Below are 22,359 nucleotides of genomic sequence, written 5' to 3'. Positions count from 1 at the left end.
CCATGCTGTTGTAAATGGTAAGAGTTCATTCTTTTTTTATGTTCAAGAAATAGTCCATTGTACACATGTACCACAACTTTTTTATTCACTCGTCTATTGATGGAATTGCCCTTGCTTTTGAGGTATTCTTCCCTGATAGAGTGAAAGAAAGCTCTCGGGAGTCTTTGATTCTCTAAGTGTTTGGTTCATAGTAGGCACTCAATAAATAATTGTATGCTCTACTCAGTATATTTAACAATTTCTAATCTCTCACTAATTGTGGCTAGGTTATTAGTAGTATAATAAAAGTCCCTAGTGATCGAGCACTTAAATAGTTCTGGAAGATACTGGGTGTCCCCCTTCCTGTACCTCAGGAACAGTAGGAGTAATGGTAGTAGGACTTACCACAAGCAAGGAGAAAAATCAAGGAGTTGTTTGGAAGCCAGGGGGCCATTTCTTAGTTTAATGTTTGCATATTCCAAATTTATCCCTTGGTAAGTCAAAGTAGAATCCAGATTTATCCAGAAGTTCCTTGAATGTCATCAAAATTCTTGTAGGGGAGTATGGGCTTGGGAGTCATGAATCTAGTCCTGTATTTCCATGTACTATGCAAACTGCTGTGGACACAGCAGTAAGTCAGGTAGACGGGTTCAAGTCCTGATTCTGCCATTTACATACTGCCTGTGGGAACTTGTTACCTCTGAGCCTCAGTTTATTTTCAGAGCTAAAAGGAAGATAATATTTATTTGGGTTTTTGTGATGACAAAATATCATTTGTGTAAAGTATGTAATCTAGATCTGGCACTTCATAGGTATTTAATAAGTGGTAGTTATTAAAGTTGGCAAATTTTGAGGTGGGTAGGGTGATGGCCTGAGCAATGTATTAGCATTGCATTAACTATTACTAGGGAAAGGTCAGCTTAGAACTCAGTATGTCAAATAAATACCTAGTGTAATTTAAATGTGACTTAAGAAAAGTCTTCGAGGGGTTTTCCAATTCTCACTGTTAGGATTTTTCTGGGTTTAGTCCCATACTTTCCTATTTTGATGTGTCCTCCTACCTCTGGAGAGCCCCTGGCCCTCAGGAACCCCTGGCCCTGGCCTGCCTGAGTTGTGGTAAATTCTGTGCTCACTTTTCCTTTGTTTCCCCGCCTGCCTCTCCTGCACCGAGGTCTTATCTTGTCCTCTGGGGAGGTATGTTAAGTGCTCTGCCAGCCTGCCTGTGTGCCTGGCCTGTTTTTTCTCACTGCCAGTACCTCTTGGATTCCAATTCCAAACATGGTATCCATCTGGGGTCACCCTTTCTTCCGGTGCCAGGAGAGACGCATTCCAAATGGAACACAAGTGTGCCTTCTGGGCTGGGCTCTCCTCATTCTGTCTGGGGAAAACAGAGAGCAGGATGTGGCCCCTTCATTATCCCTCACAGCTGAAGTTTTCAGGTCCATAGTCCTGTTCTTTCCTAGGACAACTTAGGTTTTCTGCTAAGAGCCAAATGTGAAGACTGGCCTGTGAAATCTGGATCCAAGGAAGCTTGCCAGGGCTCTGCCGGGAGGGCCAGTGCCTTGCTAAATGAGAGAGGATAAAACGTTTTAAAATTCTACATGAAGCGTACTATGTTCTGCCATTCATTCCCAAAGCTACCAGAAACATTCCTCCTAGAAAAGGTGGAGTTGCTGGTGAGAAGCCGGAGGTGAGAAGACGTCTAGGAGGACAGCCTACTCCATCTTCTGAATTTCTTATGTGGGGCTAGTCTTAGAGCCCAGCAAGGCTTCGAGACACCCCGAAGATGAATGCCAACAGCAGCACAGTGGGCCAGCATCCATGGCAGGGGCCAGTGTGCATTGGCTGGAAACAGGATCTGGAAGGGGCTGTCTACCACCTAGCTAACTGCTTCTTGTTTCTGGGCTTCATGGGGGGGAGCGGGGTGTATGGATGCTTCTATTTCTTTGGCTTCCTGAGCACCGGCTATGTGTGCTGTGTGCTGTGGGGCTGGTTCGATGCCTGCGGTCTGGACATTGTCATCTGGAACTTCCTGCTGGCAATGGCCTGCCTGCTCCAGCTGGCATACCTGGTCTACCGCCTTCGCAAGGACACCCTCCCTGAGGAGTTTGATCTCCTCTACAAGACGCTCTGCCTGCCCCTACAGGTGCCCCTACAGACGTACAAGGAGATTGTTCACTGCTGTGAGGAGCAGGTCTTGACTCTGGCCACTGAGCAGACCTACGCTGTGGAGGGTGAAACGCCCATCGATCGCCTGTCCCTGCTGCTCTCTGGCCGGTAAGCTACTGTCACTGCCCACACTTCTCATTTTCCAGTAAGTCCCTTTCCATTTCGTGTTCCCTTCCATTGAGGGAAGGATGTGGCCAATCAAACAAACCAAAACAGATTTTTCTAAGCATGGGCTTGCTTCCTCTTTCTTAGCATTTTCCCAGGGGAAGCTAGGTCATGAGGCATCTTCTTGGCGGGCAGGAAGGGCTGTGTGTGCACTTGCCGCTGGGAGGTGTCAGGTGAATGCTTCTTGGGCCTGAGTCTAAAACCACCACACACACGCAGCAGTGTGTTATGCCTAAGCTGCAGCAATAGTTCTGTAAGCTTTGGAAAGCTAAACATTTCAATAAGATTAATTTGTTTCTCCCATGTCCATTCAACATTTGCCAAGTGCCAACTATGTGCAGGGACCAGTGCCCAAACAGAGGGGGTTTCCTGTAACCCCTGTTCCCTGCCAGGGCATCAAGGATACTGGGGACATCCTGTACCGACTCTGTGGTAAAGGCATTCTGGACCCACCCAGGTATGCAGAGGGAATACCCCTGTCCGCTTTTTCATTCCCAGTAATTCCATTGAGTTTCTTATAGGCCAAGATGTCAGGTACTGTGCATTTGAGGGCCAGACACTACAAGAGAGTAGTGATGCCCACACGTGTCTCATTGAATTTTGGTAGAGACACCAGGCTGACTCCTTTTTAAGAAGGCTGATGCCAATTATAAAGGACGCATGGACAAAACCAAGGGGGGTTGGAATCAGGGGAGGGAAGTGGGGATGGCTGGGGTGGGGGGAAGTGGTGGGGGGTAAATGCAGACAACTGTACTTGAACAACAATAAAATAATTTTTAAAAAAGAAGGCTGATGTCAGACATGAGAGAAATGGTCTCAGTCAGGCCCAATCAGCCTTCATGGAGTTTTGGCCATCGACCGATATCTTCTGAACAGATACCATGGGTGGTATTTGTGCCACACATTTGGTAAGCAATTGTGGATTCTTTGAAATATTGCCTTAGTGGGACTTGATGTGGGGCTAAGTAGCAAACGATGCACTAGGGCTTGCTCTGTGGAAATCAAAATATTTCAAAAGGCTTTTACTTCAATTTCCTCCCCTGCTTCCTTGAGACCAAGAGAATGTGATAGAAAAGATAAGATAATAATCATTCCTCACTGGTGTGACTCAACGGGGTTGGGTGTTGTTCTGCAAACCCAAAGTTTGCAGATTCAATTCCTAGTTAAGGCACATGCCAGGGTTGTGGGCCAGGCCCTCAGTTGGGGGTGTGAGAGGCAACCAGTCAATGTAATCAGTACTTCTGTCATACATCGACGCTCCTCTTCCTCTCGTTCTCCCTCCCTTCCCCTGTCTCTAAAAGTAAATACATAAAAATATTTTTTTAAAAGATAGTAGTCAGGAAGCTGTATTCCTAGAGTGGGGGATGAAACCAGATAAGACTGCCAACCACACTGGAAAAATAAATAGTCTGACAATATAGTACTGCAACTACTACTACTAGTAATAATAGGCATTTATCTATTAATGTTTAGAACTGAAAGTGTTAGCTATATATCTATATCTATATCTATATCTATATCTACATCTATCTATCTATATATACACATATTTTTTAAATTTTGTTTGGACTCAGAGGTCCTGGATTGAAAGAGATATCAGGTTTTATAGGGGGAGATTGTGTTTTTTTAAATTTTTTAATTTTAATATATTTTGTTGATTATGCTATTTTAGTTGTCCCATGTTTTCTCCCCTTTATTCCCCTCCACCCTGTACCCCCCACCCACCATCATCCCCCCACCTTAGTTCATGTCCATGGGTCATACATATAAGTTCTTCGGCTTCTACATTTCCTATACTATTGTTACCCTCCCCCTGTCTATTTTCTACCTACCATTTATGCTTCTTATTCCCTTGTGCCTTTTCCCCTGTTCTCCCCCACCCCATCCCCACTGATATAGCCCTCCATGTGATCTCCATTTCTGTGATTATGTTCCTGTTCTAGTTGTTTGCTTAGTTCATTTTTGGTTTTGTTTTTTTTAGGTTTGGTTGTTGATAGCTGTGAGTTTGTTGTCATTTTACTGTTCATAGTTTTGGTCTTCTTTTTTCCTTAGATAAGTCCCTTCAACATTTCATATAATAAGGGCTTGGTGATGATGAACTCCTTTAACTTGGCCTTATCTGGGAAGCACTTTATCTGCCCTTCCATTCTAAATGATAGCTTTGCTGGAGAGAGTAATCTTGTATGTAGGTCCTTGCTTTTCATGACTTTGACTACTTCTTTCCAGTCCCTTCTTGCCTGTAAGGTTTTATAATTACATACTCAATCCATTTGGTGTATTTCTAAAGGTGCAATACTTTTTGTTTATCAGTTGAAGAAGTTAGAAATTAACTTCAAAAAAATCACCAGACAGCTACTAAATTTCCCTGAAAGTCACAGTCACATATACACTGCATCCTGGAAAAGAGGAGTCCCAGCCATTTCATGCAAGTTTCATCAAATACCAGACCTAATCAAGGATGGAGAGAAAATGTCACTTTCAAAAAGGAGTATGTTTTTAAATGAAGCATTTACCGTACTCCTTCCTAAGAGCAACAGGTAGGGAACACGTTTTCTAAACTAGATGCAAGACGTGAAATGCGGCATCCCTCCATCCTCCTCCCCTTAAGGGCTATCCAATGGTTAACGAAGTTTTAAAAATGACTAAATAAAAGCAATCCTCCATCCTCCCTCCCCTCCCCACCAAAAAGGGGGAAAAAACTAGGTGTTTTCCGGATTACTCTCCAAGGTGGAACTCAGAAGCAATTTTAATAACCCAAAATAGTCTATTACAGAGTCATCACAGGCATGCCTTGCTTTTAAACAAACAAAGAAAATCTTTTTGAAACAACAGAACAAACACTAGTGCTGATCACTTTTTCTGACAATACATCATTACTCAAAATTAGCTAGTACTGAGAAGGGCAAAAGGGCCATGCCTATGGGCTTTGTCTCACACAGGCATGTGCATAGGTGTAGGGCATTTGTCATTATTGCAAAAATGAACTTTCATTTTTAATCTTTAGTTTGATTTAACATTGCTTTTAGTATGATGCCAACACCATTTGTGCAGGAAGGGTACTGGAGACACGTTCATAGCAGTACACACCTTCTTCAGTTCTGAAGGCTCCAGAGCAGACGATATTGCTTCTTCAAATATTGTACATTCTTTAGGCCTTTCTGTGTGAGTGCAGAACACTCCACATATATGACAGCATTTGGGTCAGGGACCAGCTTTTTGGCAGTCTGGAGTCATAGCCTTCTGTTGTTCTTGGCAAATGGTAAGTTTCTCAATAGTAGAAGGGTCACCTCTGAGATCAATTTTGGTCCTAAGAGCAAGAAAGGAGTCTTTGGACAGTGGTTATATTTTAATAATTCTATTACAGTTGTCATGATTTTTCCCCCTTGCCCCCTCCACCCAGCAGCCCCCCAATCCCTCAGGCAATCCCCACACCATTGTTCATGTCCATGGGTCATGTGTATAAATTCTTTGGATACTCCATTTCCTACACCGTACTTTACATTCCCATGGCTATTCTGTAACTACTTCTTAATCCCCTCACCTCTTCACCCATTCCCCCAGAACCCCCTCTGAACTGGCAACCATAAAAACCCTCTCTGTATCCATGATTCTGTCTCTGTTCTTGTTTGCTTAGTTTGTTTTTTAGATTTAATTGTTGATAGATATGTATTTTTTGTCATCTTATTCATAGTTTTGATATTCTTCTTTTTCTTAAATAAATCGTTTAACATTTCATATAATCATGGTTTGGTGATGATGATCATCACCATGGCTGGTTTAGTTTTTTCTTGTCTGGGAAGCACTTTATCTGCCCTTCCATTCTAAATGATAGCTTTGCTGGGTAGAGCAATCTTGGTTGTGTGCCCCTGCTTTTCGTGACTTTGAATATTTCTTGCCAATCCCTTCTAGCCTGCAAAGTTTCTTTTCAGAAATCAGCTGACAAGTCTCATGGGGATGCCCCTGTAGGTAAATAACTTCTTTTCTCTTGCTGCTTTTAAGATACTCTTTATCTTTAACCTTTGGCATTTAAATGATGATGTGTGTTGGAGTGGGCCTCTTTGGATACATTTTGTTTAGGACTCTGTGCTTCCTGGACTTGTATGTCTATTTCCTTCATCAAATTAGGAAAGTTTTCTTTCATTATCTTTTCAAATAGATTTCCAATTTCTTGCTCTTTTTTTTCTCTCCTTCTCACTACCCTATGATGTGAATGTTGGAACACGTGAAGTTGTCCCAGAGGCTGCTTACAGTATCCTCATGTTTTTAGATTGTTTTTTCTTCTTCTTGTTCTGATTGGTTGTGTTTTTACTTCCCTATGTTCCAAATCATTGATTTGTTTCTTGGCTTCATTCACTCTAATGTTGTTTCTCTATGAATTGTTCTTTATTTCAATTAGTATGTCCATCATTTCTTACTGGATCTTTTTTATGCTGTTGAGGTCCTCAATAAGTTCCTTGAGCATCCTTATAACTAGTGTTTTGAACTCTGTATCTGATAGATTGCTTATCTCCATTTTGTTTAGTTCTTTTCCTGGAGTTTTGATCTGTCCTTTCATTTGGGATATGTTTCTTTGTCTCCTGATTTTGGCAGCCTCCCTGTGTTTGTTTGTATGTATTAGGTAGAGCTGCTATGACTCCCTGTCTTGGTTGCATGGCCCGGTGTAGTAGGTGTCCTGTAGGGTCTAGTGGCACAGCCTCCCCTATCATCCAAGCTGGGTTCTCAAGGTGCACCCTTTGTGTGGGCTGAGTACACCTTCCTCTTGTACTTGAGACTTTATTGCTGTTGGCAGGTCAATGGGAGGGACTTACCCAGGCCAGTCAGGTGCAAGAACTGGTTGTGACCACTGACCACCAACCTCCACCCTCTGTGGAGGATCAGCTGTGTGAGGGCAGGATAGTGGTGCTCCAGTGTGGTCTGTAGCTGTCCACTGGGTGTTCAGGCTCTGCATTTCCCAGGTGATGCAGGTCAAAGTCAGCTCCTACCTGTGTTTCGCTTGGGGCCACCCTGCCTGAGCTATAAAACAATCTGAGATGGCTGATACTTGTAGTCAGCTTGGAGATTCCCTGGCAAAGCCAAGCTGTGAATCTAGGTTGACTGCTGCTACTGCTGGGCCTGGGGCCACTTAGCAAGGAGTATGTGTGCTGGGGCTCACTGAGATCAGCTGTTGCTTACTTGATAGGATTTAGGAAGTGGTGAAGCATGAGCCAAGACCAGCCATGCATATGGAAAAGTCACGGTTAACAGTTAGGTGGACCTGTAAGTTGGGTGGGACATAGTCTCAGGGGATCTCCAGGGTGGGGCAAACAGTGTTAGCCAGGTTGATATAGTCTCAGCTATGGCACCTACCTGCTGGCTTTGTGGCTCTGTGGCTCTGTTGAGGGAGGTCCAGAAAAGGGACGATGGCCTTTCTGTCTGGGAGAAAGCTTTCCCCCAGCTCTTACCTTGGTGTCAGACCCTTCACTCCCTCCCTGTATGCTACTGGTGCCTTTCAAGCTGCTACCCAAATGCTTGATCCTGGAGGGAGTGAGTCAGAATAGGTTGAGTCCATGTGTGGGTTTTTTAAGAGGAACTTCTTGGGAGTCCAGAAGTTTATTCCATCAACTGAGTCCCCACTGGACTTTGCAATCAGAGGTTATGGGGACTTATCTTCCAGTTACTGGAACATTGGGCTTGGGGGTGGGGACCTGGTGTTGGGCTGGGACTCCTTACTCCCGAGATCTCCCTCCCAAGTTTTTATCTACCACACATGGGTGTGGGACCAGCCCATTCTGTGTTTCTGCCCTTCTTACCAGCCTGGATGGATGTGGTTTCTTTAATTCTGTAGTTGTCAGACTTCCATTCAACTCAATTTCTGATAGTTCTCAGCAATGGTTGTTCTATAATTTAGTTGTAATTTTTATGTGGTTGTGGGAGGAGATAAGCTATGTTTACCTATGCCACCATGTTGACTGGAAGTCCTCTCTCACATTTTCAGAGGATGGAGAGACAACTGAAAACATACAAGAAACATTTCAGTTTGTGGATAATTCAGTGGTCATAATCCTTCAGAATCTTCTTGCCCTGCAGTATCAAAAATTCCAAGAGCATATTGCTTTCTACTAATCATAACTGTGACTACATAGTTGTGAAAATAGTTGGTACATACTGAGGTGGAAATTTGTTGTGCAGGATATCAGGAGACACATTTTACAAATGTCACCATAGCCCAGAACAATGCACTTAATTGTCTGCATTGCCAAAACACTTTTCTATCCACTTTAAATATTTCAGGTCTGATGATGACCTCAGCTTCTATCTAGAAATCTTTTTACCTTCTCCCTTTGTCTGACTGAGACACATCCTTTTTCAGTATTTAACTTTAGAAGAGAGGCTGAATCTAAAACTCTGAGTTTTCTGGGGGAAAGAGGAAAAAAATCCATACTGCATCCTTATCATTTTCCATTTATTAATATGTCATTTGGATTTTGAAGAGAGTTTGGTTAGCCATTCACTTTTTCCCACATGGTGTCTTTTCTCCCTTTGCCAGGGTTCGTGTGAGCCAGGATGGGCAGTTTCTTCACTACATCTTTCCTTACCAGTTCATGGACTCTCCCGAGTGGGAATCACTGCAGCCCTCTGAGGAGGGGGTGTTCCAGGTAATAGGGAGCCCCATAGCAGTACCGTCCTGCTCATCCCACTGTAACCCAGCAATTGCCCCTTCCCCCATCTTTCCCCTCTGACACCTGTCCTTGGAACCACTGCCAATATGATGCTAGGGATGTGAGTGCTCTCCTTCTGTGGAAAGAGTGCCTGGGCTCTGGGAAGAGTGAGGTGCAGTAGGACCTAACAGGAGGGCCATGTCACTCCTATGCCTAAAACTCTTCCAGAAGACTCCAGTGACCACAACATAAAAACCCATACTTCTGCCTGGACCAGTGTGGCTCAGTTGGTTGGGTGTCATCCTGCCAAGTGGAAGGTTGTGGTATGGTTCCCAGTCAGGTCACATGCTTGGGTTGTGGGTTTGGTTACAGTTGGGGTGCATGAGAGAGGCAACTGATCACTGTTTCTTTTTCACATTGATGTTTCTCTCTTTCTTTCTCCCTACCTTCCTTTCTCTCTAAAAATAAATAACAATTTTAAAACACACAAACACTTCTTAGAGAGTAATTTAAGACCTTTAATAGTATCTAGCCATATCTCCAGCCCCTCCCCTCACACGTTTTGTTCATTCCAGCCATACTGAACTAGTAGTACTGCTCTAAACACAGTACATTGTTTTCCCATGGCCGTGCCTTGGCCCCTAGTGTCCCTTCCACCTGAAATGCATTTCCCTACAGTAAACAAGGCTATGGCATTTCACTTCCTCTGGAGCCTGGCCAGATTGACTTCATTATCCTCCATCCCTGCAGCCTATTTTTCCTGCCTGTATGCCTTTCTGTTCCTTTTACATATGCTGACTGGTACACCTATTGCTCTCTGTTCTAATGGTCTGGTTTCCTTTCTGCCTTCTACACAGTGAACTCTTTGAGGTAGAAATCTGTGCTTCTCCTTCTATCTCCAGATTCTAAACGACAGTACCTTGAACACATAGGCATTCAATAAAGGTTGGCTTGGCAGGCAGCAGTTAGTGTCTCAGAGGACTTCTTGGGGTATTCACGTAACCACTCCAAGGTGGGGACCTGGCTGCTTGTCCCCTCCTTTCTTCCCTGCCAATCCTCAGGCTTCAGTTACCTTCTTTGTAGTTCTCACTTACTGAATGGCTGGCATCTGGCAGGCACTACATATTATATTGCCTTATTGATTCTCAGAGCAGTCCTTTGGGTTGGATATTATTATTACCCCCACTTTACAGATGAAAAAACTGAGGCTAAAAACATCACATAATTTGCCCAAGGTCATCTAAAAAAGTGGCAAAACCAAGCTGCCTGGCTGTACTATTTCTGATCTTTTTCAAAACAGGAGGGTCATCGGGAGAGCAGGGTTTATACAAACACACACACACCCTCTTACAGGGACTCCCCTGACCAGAAAGTCTGCTTGTACTAGGTCCCATGTGTCTCCTACCACTTCTATCAGGGAGTCTCTCAGGCTAGCATATGAGCCAACCCCAGAATAGATTCATGCCAGGCAGGACCATCTGTCTGGGCCTGCTTCCATCCCACCCTGACTCTTGGCTCTGTGAGGAAAGAGCCTGAGAGGCAACCCTGATCCAACTGCAAGGACCACCAGCCTTAAACCCCACGCCCCGTTTATCCGGTTCCTCCCTGCACCACATACGCGCGTGCACACACACACACACACATACCTTCTCCAACCCACCCAGCAGTCTTCTTTGCAAACCCCGCAGGGCCCTAAGAACCACAGGAGGGCTGAGTCAGGTCCTGAGCCAGCAGGACCAGGCTGTTTGTGACAGTGACAATGAGGAACAGGTGGTGGGTGAGCTGAATGTCCTCCCCTAAATTATGCTTGAAAGGAAGGGCTATAACCCCAGATGACCCCTCAGCCTGAAATGTAGTTATCATCATATTCCTCCCATTAATATTTTTAGCATGCACCTCATTTGAGAGCAATGAGATCCACAGGTTTGCTGTGTAAAGTCCCATTTCCTCTTTGCAAATGTCAAGTGTTGTCCTGAGTTATAGTTCATCTTGTCCTTGTCTTTTGCAATCATAGTCTTTGTTGACTAAGAAGGCGATCCACGGTGACTGCCTGAATCATAATTCTTATTGTGCTTACCACAAATGAATCAACATTTTTTCACACTTCTCAATTTTACTGGATCCAAGCCCTCTTTACATATATTATCTCCTTTAATTCATTCAACCAAACTCTGAGGTGAGAATTAAAGAAAAATCTTGTCAAACTTATAGACATAAGTTAATAAACAGGTTTCCTGAACACCTTTGGGGAAGGATTTTATATAGGACACGAGAAAGCAACATTAGGTTGTTTAACAACCTACAAGGTTGGTAGTCTTCACCTGATTCACCCGTTCACTTCAGTAATATGTATAGTTCTCATATATCAGGCACTGTTAAAGGTGCTTAGAATATATCAGGGAACAGAACACATGACAGTCCCTTGCCTTCATGTAATTTATATTTTAGTAGGAGAAAAAATAAGCCATAGACATAAGGAATAAGTAAATTATGTAATTTGTTAAAATCATAACTTCTATTTTTTAAAAATAGAGTAGTGTAAAGGAGACATAGTCGCATTTTTAAATAGGGTCATGAAAATCTTTGTTGAGCAGGTGACATCTGACTTCTTCAAAGACTTGAAGAAGGTGACAGTGTGAGCTCTGTGAATATCTGGGGGAAGAGCGTATCAGTGAGAGGGAAGAGCCAATGCAAAGGCCCCTTGGTGGGAGGGGCTAGCATGTTTGAGGTACAGAAAGGAGGCCAGTGCTCCTGGCACAGAGGGAGGTAGAGGAGAGTATAGCAGGAGAGGAATTCAGAGAGGTGATGAGAAGCCAGAGCATACATTTTCTAGATAAAGTCAAAAGGATTTCCTAACACATTGTATGTAGTGTGTGGAGAAAGAAGAGCAAGGAAGACTGTAAGGTTTTTGGCCTGAGCAACTAGAAGGAGGAAGGTGCAATCAACAGAGATAGGGGAATTTGTAGGTAGAGTTGGTTTCAGGGGAAGAGGGGAAGTTCGATTTGGGATGTATTAGATTTGTGTCATCTATGGACATTTAAATAGAGATGCTGCATAGGCAGTTGGATATTTGAGTCCAGAATTAAGGAATGACGGTGAGGTTGAGACATCAGTTTGAGAATTGGCATACAAACGATATTTAAAACTGTTGGGTTGGAGGAGATCACCAAGTAACTGAGTTCAGACAGAGGGGGGGTTCAAGAACCAAGCCCTAGGATATTCTAGTGTTTGGAAGTTGGAGAGAAAAAAGGGAAGCAGCCAAGGAAGCTGAACGGAGCGATCAGAAGATTGTATCAGGAGAGTCTGGCATACTGGGAACCAAGTAAAGAAAGTGTATCAGAGAGGAGGCAGCGATCAACAGGGTTGAACACCGTGAAAACTGACTATTGCAACTTAGAGGTCATTGGTGACCTTACCGGGAACAGTGTTGGGGAGGCTAGGGGCCACCCCTGACTGGTTTAACAGAGGGTAAGAGGAGAAGGGCTGGAGACAGCAAGTATAGGTAATGTTTTCTATGGAGTTTTGTGAAAAGGAGAACAAATTAATGGAGTGATAGCTCACCAAAGAAGTGAGGCGAGGAAGAAGAATTTTCATTTTTTAAATTTTGCTTTATTTTAAAATGGAAGAAGTAACAGCATGTTCATAAATATGTCCATGGTCTTTGTGTTCGACTCTGAGGACTTTGGTTACCTCCCGATTAGCACTTACACCCAACTTCAGTACTCTGATTTCCTGTTTGGGAATTGTTAGTAAGCACATCTGAAGTACAGGCTGTGGCAGAACAGTTAGTAATGAATGGATTGTCAGTACTTACTATGCTCAGAATTCTTTCTCATGAAGCAACATGCTCAGAGAGAGTAATTTGTCTGATGTCACAGAGCTGGTAAAGGGGTAAACCTGGAACATTACACCAGTTTCTGACCTTCTGATGAGGTGATTTAAGGCCCTATGTTCAGTGGTGATGATTATGAGGAAATGAGTAAAGACAATGGTGGAGGGCTACTGCAGTGGGGGAGGGGGAGGAGTGGAGGTTAATGGGAGATCCAGTAGGTAAGGCAGAAACTATAAGGATTGTATAAAATCTCTAAGAAAGAATGTAAAGTCAACCCTACCTTTAATCAGATAATGCACATATAGAACTTAACAAATGCCTGGTAATTGAGTCACCTCTCCTTAAATATTAGTTGCCATCATCACCATCATTTCCACTGTCTCCATTCACAAATTTTCATCATGAACTCTGCCATCCTTCTCACTGTTAAAGTATTTTGGCCGCCCAGATTATTAAATATTGTGTGATTTTATACTCTTGTTGTTCACTATCCTAAGCATGTTTTCATTTTAACCCTGGCTTTAGCACTCATCACTGTTTTAACGAGGATTTATCAAGCACCTTCTGCATGCTGGGCACATGTCGTTCACCCTGCAAATGTGATTCAGCTTTGCATCATGGGCACATAATGAGTGCTCAGAAGTTCCCAGACAACTAAGTCAATGGGGAGTTGGGTGCCCTCTGACTTTGTGCCCTGAAGATTTCCTCTTCCTGTGTGCCCTTTTTCTGACTTGAGTCATCAGATCTGTCTGGCTCCTTACAGTGGCCAAGGCAAGAGCAATTTCATGGCCCTAAATCCCAGGCTAAGTTCTGTCCACTTGCTGCAGCTTGGCATACCTAATACCCAGGGAAGCTCTTCTCTAATTAAAATATTTTCCAACTCCTTTTGCATCCCTACTCTGACATATTCTTCTTCTTTATTCTTCAAACAAGCTGTCATTGCCATTCTGACCTTTCTTTAGAGCATTAGGAGGCCCCTTCTTTCCCTTGAAATCTCAACAGACTCAGACCCTTCTGCAGCCATTAGTGATATCAGCCATTGGGACCATAGACTAAGATGGCTGAGGAGACCAGATGTAGAAAGTGAGGCTCCAGGACATGAGGTCCCAGTCAGTGAATGGCTGACCCAAGGGCTCCTGACAAGGTATGTGCCCCCACCCCCAATCAGTGCACATAAGTAAAAGTTAGTCGCTGGACCTCCTGTGGGCAAGGCCATGGCAGGAGGGATGTTCCCACAGCTTGGTCAGTAAAAGTGCAATCACTTCCCAAGTAACTGTATATTTCTTTCTGCCAAAAATAGACATGTATTCTAGTTTAAACCTTCAGTCTTTGCTCCTGACCCCTCTCAGGTCACTCTGACTGCTGAGACTGCATGCAGCTACATTTCCTGGCCCCGGAAAAGTCTCCACCTTCTTCTAGCCAAAGAGCGATACATCTCCCGCCTCTTCTCAACACTGCTTGGCTATGACATCTCAGAAAAGCTCTACGCTCTCAATGAGAAGCTCTTTGCCAAGTTTGGGCTGTGCTTCGACATCCGTCTTCCCAGCCTGTACCACGTCCTTGGTTCTGCTGCTTCAGATGCAGGGCTGGAGTACCAGAAAGAGGATGAGGAAGTCCATGAGCCAGCTGCATCCCCTCCTCAGGCCACGCCCACATCTCTCCAGAAAATACCCCCTTGCTCTCCTCTTCCAGCTGCCACCTACCCTCATTCACAGCCTTCCTGGGCCAGAGTGTCTCGGCCTGACAGCGGTGTCCTGGGTGAGGACTCCACCAGTCTGGTGCTGGAGGATTTTGAGGAGATGTCAGGATCAGAATCGGTCATGGATTATAGGAGTGATGGGGAGTACATGAGGTGAGGGGAGAACTAACATGGGCACAGCCACCGGCTCAGGATCCTGTGTAAGTACTCAGAAGGCAATGGCCACACTTTCCTGCCCAGAGGTGGCCTTAACTCAGCTTGTAAGAGCAAAAAAAGCATTCAGTGAAGGCCGTCCTCTCAGAGGACTCCTAGAAAGTGCCATTAACCCAACCTTGCTGATAGCCACTCCCTGCAGATGCATGCAAGGCATGAGGGGAATCTTTAACTCATTCCTTATTAAATGTGATTGCATTTTGGAAAGTGGGCTGGTTGACATTTTGAGCAATCAGTTAGGTTGCTAAATTTTTTGCAAAACTGTGCTGATAGCTGAAGGGGATTTTATTTGTGGCATGCATTTAGTGTGTGTGCGTGGCATACATTTTAAAGGGGGCATGGTTCTAATTCTCACTGGTTCTTCCTGGCATAGAGTCAGCTCTGGGATGCAGTTATTATGTAGCCTGGATTGCAGTTACCTGTTAAAATCGCATATTCCAAAGAGACTGAATGTGACTATGATCAGATGTGCATACAGCGGCCTGGTTTTCCCCACAAAGCACCCCCGTGCGAGGTGGGGTGGGCACGGACCTGGGAGGACTGGTGGTATGTGCAGGATCTCCCTCATGGGTCCGAGAAGTAGACAAGAAAGCCTGTACTAAGTAATTCGGGGAAACTGCTTTCATGTCCCCTTTGCTGTTCTCACAAGGCCATGACATTTTCCACAGGGACTCCACACAACCACAGTGGAGGCTTGGCTTTTCCTGAGGAAAACACCACACTTTTTATTTGGAAGGCATTTCCAAGGAAAGGAGTCAGACCCTAGGAAACCCATCATTTATGGGAAGCGCTGACAAATTTCCTGAGGAACTAGCCCAGTGAGGAAGGTTTCCAGGTACACGAGGTGAATGAGTGAATGTTTGTAAATTTTGAAAAAGAAGTTATATAACTGATAAAAGAGGCAAGAGAGGTGAATGTTAAGAGGTTAGATATTTGGTTTTATAGATTTGGAATGTGTCATCTCCTGTGGTACCAGTGTCCCTACAACCATAATTGAGCTAATTCAAGGGTAGTTTCAAGGATCTCTAGCACCTGAGATCACTTTGTTGACATCCTCCATTTGCATTGTCCACTCTCATTGCTCCTTTTTTGTTGTGCTGATATCCACCTCCCTGCTTATCTACACCCACCCAGGTATAGGATTATGTCCTGTGGATCCCTGTCTTTCTCCAACTCACCCACCCACCTGCATACATTCTGAACTCAGAAGCTCTCTGTGTTCTCATGCTTTTTCTGCCTTCCTTCTCTTTTCCTGGTTCTGTCCATTCTTTTATTTCTTCCTTCTTTCTTAATTCTGCTCAGTCCTTGGTTGCCTCAATTTGCTGCTCTTAAGAAGAGAAACAACCTTTCCTTCATCTTCTCAGTTAATTTCTCCTCTTCATATTTGTCCTCTCCACCTTATTGTGTCCTCTCCATCTTCTCCACCTTATTGTTTATGTGTCCATCTTCCCATCACCTTCTTTCCCTTCCCCCCCACTTTGCTGCCTTGCTCTATCTATTCTTCCTCCTAAACAACCCTGTTCCCTCAACTTAGTTTTTTATCCTGACTCTTTCAAGATCAGTACTTCTTCCTCTGCCTATAAAGAAAACTACTTAAGTGAACGTGTGAAAATTTCCAGCTTTAGATGGCTGCACATTTCATGCATGAGTTTTCCCAAATATTTGGAGGCAGGCAGCATGGTAAATAGAAGGAGACCTGGAATGGGAGACTGAAGGCCAGCCTTCTGTTTCTGACTCTGCTACTTTTTGCAAACCATACAACCTCACTGAAACTTACTATCTTAATTTGTCTGGTTGGCCCCCAAAAGCCCTCTTGTTTATGACAGAAAGCAAAGGATAAGTTATCCAAAGGAGGAAATGGGAAGCAGTCAGTCAGCAGTATAGTGGACACAAGCCCCGGGATACAGGGGTGTCTTTCAGCAAGAACTCTGTTATACCACAATTTCTCTTGTGAGTTAAATCTGTCTTCCTCCCTGCTGGGTGGTGGGTCAAAGTTCCTTCCATTCTTTGCCTGTGCAGAGTCTGTATCACTTACCATGTGATGACAGAGCAGATGTTGTATGTGCAAGGAGGTCACAGCTCAGTCTCCAAGGTCCTTCACCTTTAATACTCTCATATGAAATTCCTCTTTCTAAATTCAGCCACTTCTGAAGCTTGAGATAAAAAAAAAAATGCCAGTATAATTCACCTTATGAAGTACTAGTATTTGCAATATAAAGAGAGTAGTGTTTTTTTTTAATGTTTGTTTAAGGAATAGAAAGGAAAAATACTGTTTCCTTCCAAACTACAGATTTTTCAGAACAACTTTCAAACATGATCAAATTGGCCAAATTTCAGATGCCTTTCAGTTTAGTCTGTGATAATGAGATAGTTTAAACCAGAGATCCCTTTCTAGAATTGTACTGTTGGATGTTTGGTTTGACTTATTTGCCATTAAACTGCTTCTAGGGTTATTATTGTAACAAATAATCACAGTCCCTTGTGGTTGGTAGCGATTTACTATCGTTTCCTTTATTGAGTAGGGCACAGTTCACCAGTTATTCCCTGGCTCTTCATTACCAAAACTGTAAGCTCATTGCTATTCACCCTGGCACAGCACTTACATAAGAGACAGGAAGCTGGCTGAATTCTACATGGTTGAGAGACACAGCTTCGTCACGCTGACACCAGTGCTTGTCCCTCACACCAACCCAATTTAACACCAACTAAAAATAGTCAGTGCTTCCCCTGGAGCTGTTTTTTGAAGAGAGTACATTTTCAGTCTTGAGGCTCCCAGAATTGAACCACAGGTGGGTGCTATTTCTTTAGCAGGCAAGGCAGTGCTGCTGGCTAGTGTATTCACACAGGGTCTATAGCTAGACTCCATATTAACCCGGCCTTTGCTAGAATCTTCCCATTTAATTCCATGGCCACTCTCCACAGTGTTCTGTTTGGTGTCTTACCTACAGGAGATGCTCAATGAATACAACTGTGACGTGGTAAGTTAAGTCAAATAATGAGTCCATTATCACAAATTAATTCAAAGCTGTCTGAAATTTGGCCGATTTTGATTATGTGTTCAAGTTGTTCTGAACACTCTGTGGTTGGAAAGTAAAAACTGTATATTGTTTCCTCTCCCTCTATTATTTAAATAACAAACAAATGAGAAAGAGATCACAATATGGAGACTGATTTTGGTCAGGGAGAGAAGCCAGGACCAAGACAGTGTTCCAAGGGCCAGGGAACTAATTCAACAGATGTTTACCTTGACTTGGTGTCATTCTTGAGGATAAAAATGCATTAACGGCTGAAAGCTACAAGGAGAAATATTTCAGCTCACTGTCAATGATGGGTCTCCTCACAGAGAAGTGAGTTACTTGCCACTGATAAAGTGCAAGCAGACACACAAAGAGACCATGTCAGAGATCTTTAAAGGTGATTCAGGCTCTGAGAGAAGGCTACTCCAGGCTATTGCTATTCAGGTGACTTCAACCTCTGTGATGATACGATTCTGTGATTCTGAGATCTGACTCAAGTCCTGTCACTCAGTCACCATCAAGAGCAGTTCCTCCTCTGCAGAAGAGGACCAGCTGTCTAATAGATCATTAATGTGTGCTACGAGGTAAACAGGGAGCCTGTGCCTACCTTACCAGGTTGCTACATGAGGAATAATTGAAATAAAATATATAAAGGCAGTTTGTAAGTTGTAAATCATTAGTTTAATGTATAAGGTATTTATGTGTGTGTAGAATTGTTTGGCAATCTCTCTCTCTCCCTCTCTGTCTGTCAGAATTTCATGATCTCCCCATTTTATTTCCCTGAGTCTGGTTTTTCAGGGAAGGTGGCAATTGGCAGAATCCCCTGACAACAAAAGGAGGCCCAAAGAAAACCCACACTAGCTCCTCAGTGCCTGAATAACTTAAGTGGTGGCTGGAACAGCATCTGTTTTCCGTATTTGCTCAGGAGGACACAGATTGCTACCACACTTTACTCAGGCTCTCTCCCTCTGGAGTGACTACAAGGTACTTTGGTAGCTGTCAGTGTTGTTAAACAGCACTTTTCTCATGGAACCTGTAAAGACTCCTGGACAGAAAACTTGTCCTTGAAGGTAACAGGACAGGTGATACCCAGGGGTCTCACATTCTGGGTCTCCAGGTGGTAGCACTGGTCTGCCTGCCAAGGCTCCACGTTCAGCCAGGTAAGTCAGAGGCAGCGGTTCCCTCCCAGCCTGCTCATTCTCAGGTTCTTCTTGTACCCATGTCTCACAGGACTCATTGACCTACCCCTCTCCCCACAAAAATAAGTCAGAGGTCTTATAAAGCTCATCATTTCTCTCTACAGAGTTTTTAAAAACTCAGTAGTGTTAGGAAGCAGAGTTCTAAAGCTTCTTCATAGGAGGCAACAGAATTTGATCTCTTGGCCTCTTATAAATTGAGAGAATTGAACTATATAACTTCAAAGTTGACTCATCCTAATATTGTAGAATGAAATGACTCACAGATACAACTGCCCCTGTCATTGTAGGTATTGGGTAAAGCTGAAACATTAGGATTTGTAGAGGTAAAAAACAAAACAAAACAGAGCAAAGTAAAAGAACTCTGTGAAGTCAGGCAAGCTGTCGGGAGCCATAGTTCTGAAATCCTCTCTCTTTTTCTTTCCACAGCTTCTAGAATTCCTCTCCAGAGCTATTCTCAAGTTATGTCCACAGGACAGGCCCCCTTGGCTCCAATCCACACTCCTGAACTTTAAGGACCCATGAACCATCTTTTCCTCGGGCCACATTCAGCTTCACAGGAAGGTCCTTGTATGCACACCCCTCTTCCCCTCTCCAGAAGGTTCATGGGCAGGTCAGAGCAGACGCAGAATGTGCCAGCACTGCAGCTACACCCAGGGCCCTGAGTGACAGAAACTCACCTCCACCAGCTTTCCTTCCAGGTGAAGGCATCTAAGAGGGCAAAAAGCACAGGTTCCATCCTTTACTACTTAGCCAAGTTACATAGCCTCTTGGGCCTCATCTGCAAAGTGGGGATTACAAAACCCACCTCACAGGGTTGTTGTGAGGATTACATGAGTTGATTTAGGTAAAACACCTAGCACGTGGCATGGCACGTGGCAAGGAACCGAATAAATCATTCGGTTCCTTTCCCTGTGTTGCTTCTTTTCACTTTCTGGAAGGATCAGTGATTCAGTTTGTGGAAGTAGAAATTTTAAAACCTAGTTTTCCCTTAAGCTTTTAAGTTCAGCTTACAAATCTCTTGTTCTATGTATGACCCTAGTATTAAACAATAGGGTTTTTAAAGGGATTTGTACAAATTTAGTTAATTAAGTTTCCTTAAACCTTTTAAAGTGGGTTTATAAATTTAACATATTCTATTTTATTTCTCCCTTAAATACCTCAACCTATATTCCAGTTACCTATTGCTGTGTACATTCATCCTTAAAACAGTGACTTGAAATAGCCACAGTAATTTATTTTGCTCATGAATGTGGGCTTGACTGGACCCAGCTGGGCTGTCCCCACTCAAGGTTTCTCATGCTGTTGCATTCAGATAGAGGCTAGGGTTAGAATCATCTCAAAGACTTCTTCACTTACGTGTTTGGGGCTTAGACTGGGAAGACGCAAACAGATGGAACAGCTGGGGATCCTTGGGTAACTCTTTCTCTCAATAATTTGTTCACTTTTGTTGCTGTGTAGTTCTGTTGTTTGAATATATCTCAATTTATCTATCCATTCTACTACTGATGAGCTTTGGGTAGTTTCTAGCTTGGGGCAATTAGCTTATAAAGCAATAGTGCTGTTATAAATATTCTTGAATATATCTATATCTTTTAGTACACATACGTATACATTTCTTAGGTATATACCTAGGACTAGAATTACTAAAGCAGATGTTCCACTATAATAAATAGTGTCAAACAGTACTCCTAAGTGATTATACCAGTTAATATCCTCACCAGCAGTATATTAGACTTCTAGTTGTTTCTTAACCTCCCAAATAGTTGGCATTTTCATTTTTTTATAAAAAAAATAGCCATTTTGGTGTATGTAACAGCATATCATGTGGTTTTAATTTTAATTTCCCTGATGAATAGTGAACTTGAGTACCTTTTTGTGTTTTTCTTAATTCATATACATATTCCCTGTTGTGAAGTCTCTATTCTAGTTCATGTCCATTTCTCTATTTGTGTGTATGCTTTTGCTTATTGACTTAAAGGAATTCTTTAACTATTCAAGTTAAAAGTTCTTCATTGTTTATATATTCAAATATATTTGATGCCTCTAAGGATTAATCTTTTCCCAGAAGACTCCTCAGTCCCCTGGGTAAATTGATTTATTGTGGCCCGTAAATAGTTTAAGATAAAGCTGGATCCCTGATGCATATACAAATAAACACTAGGTTAGTCTGCCATGGAAAACACTACATTAATATTTGAAACCAATATATGACCTACAAACATTCAGCAGAAGATGTCACTTCCCATTTCTGGGATCAAAAAGGGTTCATGGAGAAGTTGACTTTGATCTGTGCCTTAAAACACAGAGTTAGGCAAAGCAGAAGCAATTTAGATGAAAGAAAAACTGTAAGTCCAAGTCCCAGAAGGTACAAAGAAGGCATGCCTGGAGAAGAAGGCAATTGATGGCTTTCAGTGACTAGCTGTGGAATCTGAGCTCTGATCCCAAGGCAATGGGAAGTTATCAGGGAAAGGATGCACTCAAAGCAGTGCTGAGGGAGATTGTGTTCAGTGCATACCATAGAGTCTGGCAGAGTGTAGCTGTTTCATAAACATTCATGTTCCGAAGGGTTGAGTAGAGAGAACCAAACCAGGAAAACAATTGAGACCATTGAAATGGTCAACAGGGTTTTGAGATACCAAAGGCCAGAACATATGACGGCAATGGGAACACAGAAGCCAACACCTAGGAAAGACCCTGGGGAGGATTACTTGGGAGGGGAGTCTTAGAAGTCTGTACCTTCTTCCCTTTATGTTCTTGACATCCTGGTTTCCTGTAGACACCCCCACAAATCTTTTTTTAAATTGGTTTTAGAGAGGGAAAGGAAGGGGGAGAGAGAGAAACACCGACTTGTTGTTCTACTTATTTATGCATTCATCGGTTGATTCTTCTATGTGCCCCGACCAGAGATCGAACCTGCAACCTTGGCACATAGAGATGATGCTCTAACCAAGTGAGCTACCTGGCCAGGGCCCCCACAAGTCTTGATAACTGAAGAAATGTGAGCAGTGCTCACAACAGTTTCACTTCTACTTGTCATTGAATTTATACACTGACGTGCCCCTGCTCAGAAATTTCCCTGGACATCATGAGATTTTATTTTACTTTTAGTTCACTTCTCTGACGTGATCCTTCCCAAGAGTCCTCTTTTGCACAGCACATGATTTCCAGTTGTCAGCTGCTAACTGATGGATGCTCAATAGCCTGGAATTGCCCTGTGCTTTTTTTTTTTTAATTGCTTTTTTAGAGGTGGGGGTGGGGGAAGAGAGAGAGAGACATAGATTTGTTGTTCTACTTATTTATGCATTCATTGGTTGACTCTTGTATGTGCCCTGACCAGATCGAACTGCAACCTTGGTATAGCAGGCTGACACTCCCACCAACTGAGCTTCCTGGCAGGGCCTGCCCTCTACTTCTTGGCCCTTCTCCCTGAATCCTACTTTCCCCCCAA

The 22,359-nt window shown here is 43.3% G+C and overlaps 1 protein-coding gene and 1 pseudogene across 2 annotated transcripts; one reads left to right on the top strand and one right to left on the bottom strand.

The window, feature by feature from the left end:
- Window positions 1-1,367: 1,367 nt before the first annotated feature.
- Window positions 1,368-20,875, top strand: POPDC2 (popeye domain cAMP effector 2). Of its 2 annotated transcripts, none has more exons than XM_024578061.4 (4): window positions 1,368-2,256; window positions 8,840-8,948; window positions 14,133-14,541; window positions 19,338-20,875. In XM_024578061.4, the coding sequence occupies exons 1-4, from the start codon at window positions 1,766-1,768 to the stop codon at window positions 19,421-19,423; spliced, it is 1,095 nt and encodes a 364-aa protein (XP_024433829.2). In that variant the 5' UTR covers window positions 1,368-1,765; the 3' UTR covers window positions 19,424-20,875. The 2 variants fall into 2 exon arrangements, with proteins under 2 accessions (XP_024433829.2, XP_024433828.2); XM_024578060.4 differs by having other exon boundaries at window positions 14,133-14,682.
- Window positions 5,314-8,546, bottom strand: LOC139440670 (cell division control protein 42 homolog; annotated as a pseudogene).
- Window positions 20,876-22,359: the final 1,484 nt, after the last annotated feature.

This window comes from Desmodus rotundus, chromosome 2, assembly GCF_022682495.2.
Source record: "Desmodus rotundus isolate HL8 chromosome 2, HLdesRot8A.1, whole genome shotgun sequence".
Taxonomy (NCBI): domain Eukaryota; kingdom Metazoa; phylum Chordata; class Mammalia; order Chiroptera; family Phyllostomidae; genus Desmodus; species Desmodus rotundus.
The sequence above is the reverse complement of the archived record's forward strand: the minus strand, read 5'-3'. Positions and strand labels throughout refer to the sequence as shown.